A 10,600-nucleotide genomic window follows, 5' to 3' on the forward strand; every position below is an offset into this window, starting at 1 on the left:
GAGGGGCCCTCCCGTCCCGGGGGGGGGGGGGGTGGTGGGTGATTTCTGGCTTTCTGTCTCTCTGTCTCTCTCTGTCTGTCTGGCAAGCGCACGCGCCCTATAGCAAAAACCTCTCCAAAAAAATTTTTTTTGAAAAGTGACAACAAATCAAAACTCATATTTAAAGTGAATGATTTTTTTTTCTTATAAGAGAAGTTTTTGCATAGGGGTGCGCTTGTTGGAAAGACAGAAAGGGAGAAATCACTCTGTCTCTCTCTCTCACACACACACAAACATACAGGGAGGGTGAGCAGTGATCATGCTGCAATCCCGTCTCCTCCATTCTCCTTTCGGAATCACATGGACACACACACGCATGCATCCTTTGTGAGTTAAGCTGCCATCTGGGATTTGAACCAGGGGTTGACTATATAGGAGCTCAGTGATGTAACCATTACACCATCTACTGGTCTCAATTATTGGTTTATGTGCTTTAATTTCTGCCCTGTTAGGGGGGAATATTTGAAGCCAATAAGCACATTTTATGTATTGTAATGTTTCTGCAATAGGAAGAATGACTGTTGTTACGAACTATGTTTTTGAGCCTTTTAGAAGTAAAAGCAATATTAACTACTTAGCAAAGTGAATTACTGTTGCTTGGCAACGGTTATCCAAATAAGGATTTCATTAAGGAAAATCTATGTAACATTTTAATTTTTTCCTGATTTGGATTTTCACAATCTTTTTTTCCCTATTGTTTTTTTTTGTTGTTGTTAAATATATACATATATGTAAAGCTGTGTATATGTATATATTCTTTTAAAACTTGGTTAATATGAAAGTACTGCCATTTAAAAATGATAACCATTTTGGATTTAGTCCAGTTCTGTTCATAGTAGTTTTTATTTTTTATTTACTTATTTTTAAATAGTTATTTGATTTTTTACATTATTTTTTTTCTTTTTAATTTGACCTGAGAGAGACAGAAAGGGAGGAAGTGAAAAAGCAAGCTGCCAGGTCTGAGACTCAAACTGTTGTTGGCCATGTGGGAATCCAGCACCTCAACCACCACGCCACCTGTTGACTCCATGTTTGTAGTATACATTTTAACCCAGGTCTTTGGGTAGTAAGTATTGAATGTAGTAAACTTTTTCCAAAGATTCATTTTAAGATGAGATATAAACGGCATGCTTGGGACCAGCAGATGATGTGATGGTTATGTCTATGTGGACTCCCACGTAGTCAACTGCTGTTTGAGTCCTGGACCTGGTGGTTTGAAACACACTGGATGTGTGTGCATCCCCAAACTTTAGAGAGGAGAATGTAGGAAAAGGGATTGTGGCGTGGCTATCCCCCTGGGAAGGGGTTTCTCGCTTTCTCTCTCTCTCTTTTTCTCTGTGCAAGAGATCTCTTTAAAAAAAAAAAAGCTTTATAGCCATTTCTGTATGTTACCCTTTGAAATAAATCAGTCTTTTAATTTGTGTTAAAATAAAAATGAAATTACAGTTAAAACTGTTTCTCTAGGGTAAGCCCTATGCAAAATGCCAGTGTGATTTCTATAAAATAATTTTATAATCAACAGATGAAACTGTTTTGTGTAGCTGCCTTACATAATCTTTTAAATATCAAATAATCTAATACAGTACTTTCTCTGGCTTTTAATCATTATGTAACAAAGGCTTTGACTGTTCAAGTCGTTGTAGGCAACAATTAACCTTGTCTCGTCATCAAGCTCTGTTTTTCCTTAAACCCTCTCAAACTTATAATCAAAATTATTCCATTCTTGATAAGAGGGAGGAGTATGATAACATTTTGCTTTGTATATTGCATTCACAGTACTATTTTTCTGGGTCCTCGGATGACGTGGAGGTTAAGGTAGCTGGATCCCATGTGTCTAACTGCACGGTTCCCCGTCAGGTTTGAAAATCATGTGGGACACATGCTTGCCTGCCCCCAAGTTTTTTTGTCATTAGATATCATTAGTTTATTATGAAAGAGAAACATGGAAATTATTTACATGATGAAAGATTTCACAACTTCAGTGGAATGAGCAGCTTTGTATGATGTCATTTCAGTAGTAACTTATTTCAGTCTACATACTTTGCAAGAATATCACCACCTCTAAATATGAAATAAGTCTTGTCATCTAGAACTACTTTGGTGCCTTCGTATTCCGGAAGAAGAACTTTATCTCCAACTTTCATGCTAACTGGTTGTATCTGTCCACCCTTTTCTGTTAGAGCCAGGTTCAACAGCTACTACTGTTCCTGCAGTACTTTTCCTTGAGACTTTCCTATTAGCGTAACGCCTCCTTTGGTTACTGTTTTGGCAGCACTCCTTTTAACCAGTACTTGGTCAAAGAGTAGAAGAAACTTCCTAAATGCCTGTGGTGCCATGACTCCCGCAGACGCAGCTTGTACACCGGTCTCGCACCACCACAGCAAGTAGAGACTGCATGCCCAAAATTTCTAAAGGAGAAATGGAGAAGGGATTGTAGTGCAGTCATCTCCCATGGCAGGAGGGGTGCTTTCTCTCTTTCTCTGGCAAGCTCACATATTCTATAGCGACCTTGGTATGGATGTGTGTGTATATATTTAGACACACATATATACTATTTTTCTCTTGTTTATTAAGAAAGTATAGTCATCAGCTACTTTAGTTCCACTGTGTTGATCATTAAAAATTTCGATCATTTCAGAACAGTTTGTGGGTCCTGTCATCATGAGTGTTTTTACAAAAGAAAAAAAAATTGTAGAAAAATGTGTACACTTGCCTAGTAGAGAAGGTGAGAGAGCACCCCACCCTGGTTGTGGGGGTAACCATGGCACAGTCCCATCTCCATTTCTCTGTTAGGGATTTTGAGCATGCATGCACATAGGCCTGGTGTGGTTTATGAGCCTTTGGGGCTAGGACTTGAACTAGTCAGCTATGTGGAATCCAGCTCATTTAACCATGAGGCCACAGGTTGGCTCGCGTTATGAGATTTTTACTTTTTAGCTCAAAAATACTAGTTTTTTTTCTTTTTAGCTAAAAAATACAGTAAAGGGAAGGGGAATGAATAGTTTGATTTGGGGTTAGGTTTATAGTGAAAATGCATAATACTTATATTTAATCTACCTTACTCACATGGTAAAAACTCAAAATGGGAACATAATTTTAATAAACCAATAATTCTCAACTGGGCAAGCTTTTAGCCACCCAAAGGACATTTGGGAGTGTCAGGAGACATATTTTGGTTGTCACAATTGTGAGATGTTAGTGACATCTGATGGGTATAGGCCAAGAATGCTGCCAGACACCTAGCGATGCACAGACAGCCCCTATAAAAATCAGTCATCTAGGGAACCAGCAGTTAGCGTAATGGCTATGTCACTGGACTCCCACGTAGTCGACCGTGGTTCGCGTCCCGGACCCGGTGGCTTAAAACTCAAGCTGGGCACGTGTGTGTGCGCGTGCCCAAGATCCCGAGAGGAGAATGGAGGAGAAGGGATTGCGGCGTGACCATCCCCCCTGGGGGGGGTGATTTCTCGCTTTCCGTCTCTGTCTCTGTCTCTCTCTGTCTGGCGAGCGCACGTGCCCTATAGCGAAAATCTCTCTCAAAAAAAAAAAATAGTCATCTAGCCCAAAACGTAGTAGTAGAGGTTAGAAACCCAGAAATTGATCTGTTGACAAAAATAGTCCCCCCAGTGAGCATGAGATGGGAAATATAAGTTCTTCAGACTTGTTCACATTTCTTAATAGAGTGAACTTCTAACCACTTTGTGTGATTCTAGTGTTTCAAAATAGGTGGTTTTGGCACTATTAGCCCCTTAAGGAAAGTTATTATTAGATGAATGTTCAATGGTTTTTTTTAGGGTGCTATTAACTATATGTGACTAACTATATTAACTATATTTATATATATACATTAATTTTATATTGCCAGTTTCTCTTGTACCATGGTGCTAGAGTCTTAACTCCTGGAAAAAATGTTTTGTGCTGTGGTTGGAAGAAACGTGGGTTGATACAGTGCTTGCAATGGTTATAGCGTTTCCCTTTTTCTCTCTCATCAGTCCATATGAGATTTTGGTTTTCTGTTCTTTAGATTTTTGCCCTAGGGCACGTGTGCTTGTTGGAGAGAAACAGAAGGAAAGTGAGAAAGCACTCCCCCAAGAGGGGTCGCAGTCCCTTCTCCTTCATCCTACTCTCGGGATTTTTAGCACTCATGCCCAGCGTGATTTTAAAGCTGCCCAGTCTAGGACTTGAACTGCAGTTAGCTATATGGGAGTTCAGCACCTTAACCACCATACCACCTGTCAGCTCCCATTATTTTGAGTTTTTATTTGTGATTTCATGAGGCTAGAGATAGAAAGTAAACAGTGAAGTCAGAAAATTTAAGCAATTTATAATCCAATGGAGATAGGGAGGTACCCCACCCGACCCCCGAAAAAAAGAAGCAATGTAGAATAGCTTATGTCAAGTACTTGCAGGCTGAAAGTGCAATAGGAGTTTGGGAAAGCAGTCATTATGGATGAGGAGAGACTGAGACCTTACAGAGGAGTTAGGAATCATCTTCTTGTAGCACGTTTCTTGGACAAAGGCATAAATATTGTAGAAAGAATATTCTCATCAATTATGTTTCAATAGCTAACATTTATTGTTTCATGAACAGGGATTGTATATCCTACTCTGTAACTCTCACATATAAATTAAAGCTCTATATTGAGATCACTTTTGTTCCCCTGCAGTCTCACACCATTTTGCTGGTACAGCCCACCAAGAGGCCAGAAGGCAGAACTTACGCCGACTATGAATCTGTGAATGAATGCATGGAAGGTGAGTGTAACACTAATATGGGATACAAACCTTTGAATGAGTTATTTTTTTCCTCACATTCATTATTAAAATTTTGTCTCATATATCAGATAGAACATATTTGGTGGCTATTTCAAATATTAATTATGATATCTTTTCGTGCCATATTTTTTAAAGAATTATTTATTTAATTTTATTCATTCATTCATTTCATTTTAATTTGACAAGAGAGAGATACACAGAGAGAAAGAGAGAAAGCAAGCCCCCATGTTTGGGACTCTAACTATGATTGGCCATTTGGGAGTGTCAAGTGCCTTAACCAACAGGCCACCTGCTGGTCCCTGTTGTTATTTTTTTAATCAAGTTCATATATTTATAATTACTTTCTAATACTGCTTGTTGTTACTTTGTTACATAAATATTTTACAGGTATCCCTTACATATTCTGGTTAAACTTCAGCACCATAAAGTTCGGGGTATGCCTTCTGACCCCAGCAGTTTGCTTAGTAAATAAACTTTTTTTTTCTTTTCTTTTTTTTCTTTTTTTTTTTGAGAGGTTTTTGCTATAGGGCGCGTACACTCACCAGACAGACAGAGAGAGACAGAAATAGAAAGCAAGAAATCACCCCCCAGGGGGGTGGCCACGCTGCAATCCCTTCTCTTCCATTCTCCTCTCGGGATCTTGGGCATGCACACACAGGCACCCGGCATGAGTTTAAGCCACCGGGTCCGGGACTCGAACTGCAGTCGACTACGTGGGAGTCCAGTGAGATAGCCATTATGCTAACTGCTGGTCCCAGTAAATAAACATTGAAAACTGTTGAAGTTTGGTTACAGCCCATCAGAATGTTAAAAAATAGAAATTTGCAGGGCTGGCAGGTGGCGTGGTGGTTAAAGTCACTGGACTCCCACATAACTGACCACTGTTTGAGTCTCAGTCCTAGCGGCTTGCTTTCTCTCTCTCTGTTTCTTTATCCCTCTCTGGTCAAATTAAAATAAATAAATAGGTAAATTTAAAATAATTTAAGAAAAAAAGAAAAATTTGGTCAGAGAATTAAGGTAAATGGAACCAGATAAGTATAATTGATTATGTATTTCATAAGCTGATCCCACCCCTGAAAAGAACTGTTAGCCTTTAATGTTTCTTTTTTCCCCCTTAATGTTTCTTTACTTTGTAAACTCAGTAGATGAGATGAGATTTAAAAAAAAAAGAAAAAGATTGGATCTTTCTGAATTGAGTTCAGTTTTAATTTACTTATTACATCAAGTAAACCAGGTGTGCACACCCTATGTCCTTTCTAGCAAATGATCTGTTCTTCATCTTTGTATAAAGATGTTAAAGTCACTTTGTTTTGCTGCTGGGATGTCCCTGAATCTGTTATTTACTCAAAGTTAACTATAAAACCAACAACTGATAGACTTGTGAAAAGAGCTACTTATAATAATCGCAGAGATACTTCTAAAACTGACACTATTCCTTCCAGGCAGTCATCAAGTTCTCTAATTTCTTAGTTTTTGCCACAGGTGGTGGAGAGAGTGAGAAAGTGCCCCCCACCCCACCCCAGGGAGGATATCCATGCTGCAGTCCCTTCTCTATTCTTCTGGGATTTGGGGCACACATGCCCAGTGTGATTTTTCAAGCTTCCAGGTCCAGTACTCAAAATTCAATGGTCCATATGAGAGTCCAGGACCTCAAACAGAATGCCACCTGCTGGCCCCTATAGTTTTTATTTTTCTTTTTAAGAGTTATTTTATTTAACTTTATTTTAATTTGACTAGACAGGGACAGATTGGGAGGTAGGGGAGTGAGAAAGCAAGCCACCAGGTCTGGGACTCTATCCACAGTCAGCCATGAGTCCAGTTCCCATATGCTTGCCTTTTTAACTTGACCAGAAATACAGAGAGAGAGTGAGAGAGGGAAAGTGAGAAAGCAAGCCATCAGGTCTGAGACTCGAACCGTGGTTGGCCATATGGGAATCCAGCGCCCTGTGAGAATCCACGTGCCGGCCCCTATGCTTGCTTTTTACAAAAAAAAAGTTTTAGATGTAGAAAAAATTAAACAGCAAGTACACAGGGGTCCCTTGTTTATTCCCTCTCCCCAAGCATATGAGAAGATGTTGAGCTTATTTGCCACCTCTACATCTTTGGTGAGGTGTTTGTTCAGATTTCCTCCCTTTTTTTAAAAAAGATGTTTTAGTCTGTTATTTATTTGAGAATGAAGTTGGGATACGTTAGCAGAGCATTTGTTGACAGGGCTTCAAGATGGGGGGGGCAGGCAGGACAACACACATTTTTTGGCAGATGATGGCTGTGTCAGGGTACTCCTGTCCTAGCTCGCTAGGGCCACAGGCATGTGCTACCACACCTGGCCTATTTTGTTAGGTTGGGCTAGAAACTGAACTTTGTCCCGTGTGATCTCAGCATCTGGGCAGCAGTGTCTTAGCAGGGTTTACTACTGTAGCTGATTCCCTGACCCATTTTAATTGAGGTGTTATTGCTGAGTTTTAAGAGTTCTTTGTGTATTTTGGATACTATTTATCGGATAGGTGTTTTATAGAGATTTTTCTGAGCATGGTGTCTTTTCACTCTCTCTGTTATGTCCTTGTGAATCCAAATAGTTGATTGAATCTTAAAAAATCCCTTTGACAGGTGTTAGAGAGTCATTGTTTAGCTCTCAGCTATGCATTTTGTGGGGTTTCCCCATGCTCCTTTTGATCTTGCCATTCAGTAACTCATTGGCGGGCCCAGCCCTGGTATTGGCAGTGGTAGCACAGTGCTCTGTGGTGCTGGAGACCAGATAGGAGATGAGATTCAGTTCCTAGTCAGACTGCATGCTGGGCATGTGCGCATGCCTGTGATCTTGGCTGGCTGGTAAAGACTAGAGGAGATTGTTGTGCGAGACCCTGTCGAGGGTGCTTGTATGTGTCTATGACATGTCTCTGCCACTGTCTCTTTCTTGTGAAAAATAAACTTTAAAATGTTGAGCCACACTCTGTGATCAAAATGTAGTGTCTCAGAAGCGATTAAGAAATCTAAGATAGTTGCCTAACAGTTCTGTGGTTTGGTACTCCTTATTCTTACATTAAGTTTTATTTATTTCAAGAGACAGGTAAACATAGGAAGACAGGCGTATGGAGTTCATTTAGAGGCATACAAACAGTCTGTGTGCAGTATGGGACATATTTTCCCAAATATGTCACCTGTTCATTCATAATGGCAGCCTTAAAAGGAGTTGAGAGTAGAAATACACTGAAAATGTATGTTCCCCTTTTGTGGAAATGAGAGCTGTTTCACTGAATGAAAATTAAATAGAAGATTTCTTTAGATCATTGTGCTAATGTGGGCTTGCTATTTGTAATTTTTGCTCATTTTATTTATTACTTGCCTTTGAGTACTTAGATGCTTTTTATATGTGCTAATTTTTTTAACTCTGTGACTTTAGAATAAAGTTTATTGTAAAACCTAATAAGTCAAGTATAGAGTAAGTTACCAACATTCTGGCTAATTTGTAAGATTAAACAAATTGCTATAAGCCATGGATAAAACAAAAATGAACAGCCTTCTATCCTTTCTCAGCCCATCATTATAAAATAAGTGTGGGGACCAGCAGTTAGCATAATGGCTATGTCACTGGACTCCCAGGTAGTTAACCAGGGTTCGAGTCCCGGGCCCAGACTTAAACTCACGCCGGGCGCGTGTGCGTGTGTGCCCAGGATCCCAAGAGGAGAATGGAGGAGAACGGATTGCAGCGTGGTCATCCCCCCCTGGGGGTGATTTCTTGCTTTCTGTCTCTGTTTCTTGTCTTTCTGGCAAGCGCATGCGCCCTATGGCAAAAACCTCTCAAAAAAAAAAAGTAAATAAAATAAGTATGATAATTGCTCAGTGGCAGTGGTGCAGGTAGTAGGGTACTGCTGCATGAGGCTGGAACCGCGTGGGAGAGCTGCAGGTGTTAATGCTGTGTTTGTAATGTCTGTAGTTGATCTGCTTACAGTCCGACACATACACTCGGAGGTATCTGTATGTTACACAGAAAGTCCCATATATATTCATTCACATGTATTTATTGGTGTTGGCCATATGCCAGATAATACTCTATGTACTGGGAATTCAGCAGTGAAAAGAACAGATTTTTTAAAAGCAGGCTTGGTGCAGTGGTGTGTCTCTATAATCCTAGGTAGTGCGGGGAGGCTGAGGCAGGTGGATTGTGGTATGGCCAGCCTGTGTAAAATTAATTACCCATCTCTCTGTTGTTCCCACCACTTTTCAAATAGTTAAATTAATAAGATATTAACATAACACTACTCATATCCAGAATTCTAAGATTTAGGATTTTCTCTCCTTCTCAGGTGTTTGTAAAATGTATGAAGAACATCTGAAGAGAATGAATCCCAACAGTCCCTCCATCACATACGATATCAGTCAGTTGTTTGATTTCATCGATGATCTGGCAGACCTCAGCTGCCTTGTGTAAGTATTAGTCACCATGTCTCTTTACTTTTCCTTTTAGTTTGTCCGGTTTAGGTGATTTGTGGTGTTGGGAGTTCACTGTGTGCCTGGTACTGATCTTCGCAACTTTGAGTACTATATAATAATTACTATTTCACTTCATACAGTTCGTAAGTTGACAACATAAAGCCAGAGAAGCACTGGAAAATCTTGAGAACTTTACTATTGATATAGTTTGTAGAAAGAATGCTAAATTAAAAGTTTTGTATCTTTGTTCTTTGTACTCTCTCTAATTTTTCTTATAGTCTCATGTCCTAAAACAGTTGACTTTAGGTAAAACTGAGATTATTTTTGCTGGAAGGTGGCATGGTGGTTGACGCACTGGACTCCCACATGGCTGACCGTGGTTTGAATCCTAGACCTGGTGGCTAGCTTTCTTGCTTTCCCTTTCTCTCTCTCTTTCTGGTCAAGTTAAACAACAATAATAATAAATGGGATTAATTAAATAAATTATTCTTTTTAAAATTTTTTAAAAAAAACTTAAGATTATTTTCTTGTCATACTTGATTTTTTTTTTAAGAGGTTTTTGCCTTAGGGTGTGTGCACTCGCTGGTGAGAGACAGACACAGTGAGCGGGAAAGTAAGAAATCACCCCCCTCAGGGGGAGGGATAGCCATCCCGCAATCTCTTCTTCATTCTCCTCTTGGGATCTTGGGCACATGTGCACATGCAACCTGTGTGATTTTTCAAGCCACCAGGTCTTGTACTTGAATCACAGTTGGCCATGTGGAAGTCCAGCAACATAACCAGTATGCCATCTGCTGGCCCCATTTTCTTTTCATTCTCTTAAAAACGATATGTTTTGTTTTGTTTTGTTTTGATGAGGTTTTTTGTTTTGTTTTGGTTTTTGGTTTTTGGTTTTTGGTTTTTGTTTTTTTTTGCAATAGGGCACGTATGCTCACCAGACAGACAGAGACAGAAAGCAAGAAATCACCCCCCAGAGGGGATGGCCACACTGCAATCCCTTCTCCTCCATTCTCTTCTTGAGATCTTGGGCACACACGCACATGCGCCTGGCGTGAATTTTTTAAGCCACCGGGTCCGGGACACAAACCGCGATCAACTACATAGGATTCCAGCAACATAGCCATTACACTAACTGCTGGTCCCTTAAAAACAATATTTTTAAAAATTTTTAAATGTATATAGGATGGAAATTAAATATACATGCTTGGATATATTAGAATACTCTACTTTTTAGACCCTTCTATTCTTCTCCTTTTAGAGTTTTGTCAGATTTTTTTTTTTTTGAGAGATTTTCACTGTAGGGTGCGTGCGCTCGCCAGACAGACAGAGAGAGACATAGAGACAGAAAGCGAGA

At 39.7% G+C, this 10,600-nt stretch overlaps 1 protein-coding gene across 1 annotated transcript in view; it reads left to right on the plus strand.

Moving 5' to 3' along the window:
- ERH (ERH mRNA splicing and mitosis factor) overlaps positions 1 to 10,600 on the plus strand; it is a 19,177-nt gene that overhangs the window by 1,838 nt on the left and 6,739 nt on the right. Inside the window, exons 2-3 of the mRNA XM_006171513.3 lie at positions 4,707 to 4,794; positions 9,120 to 9,240. Coding sequence (XP_006171575.1) covers positions 4,707 to 4,794; positions 9,120 to 9,240 — 209 coding nt within the window. The remainder of the gene's footprint in view (positions 1 to 4,706; positions 4,795 to 9,119; positions 9,241 to 10,600) is intronic.

Source organism: Tupaia chinensis, unplaced genomic scaffold (genome assembly GCF_000334495.1).
Source record: "Tupaia chinensis unplaced genomic scaffold, TupChi_1.0 Scaffold149686_1, whole genome shotgun sequence".
In the NCBI taxonomy this organism is placed as follows: domain Eukaryota; kingdom Metazoa; phylum Chordata; class Mammalia; order Scandentia; family Tupaiidae; genus Tupaia; species Tupaia belangeri.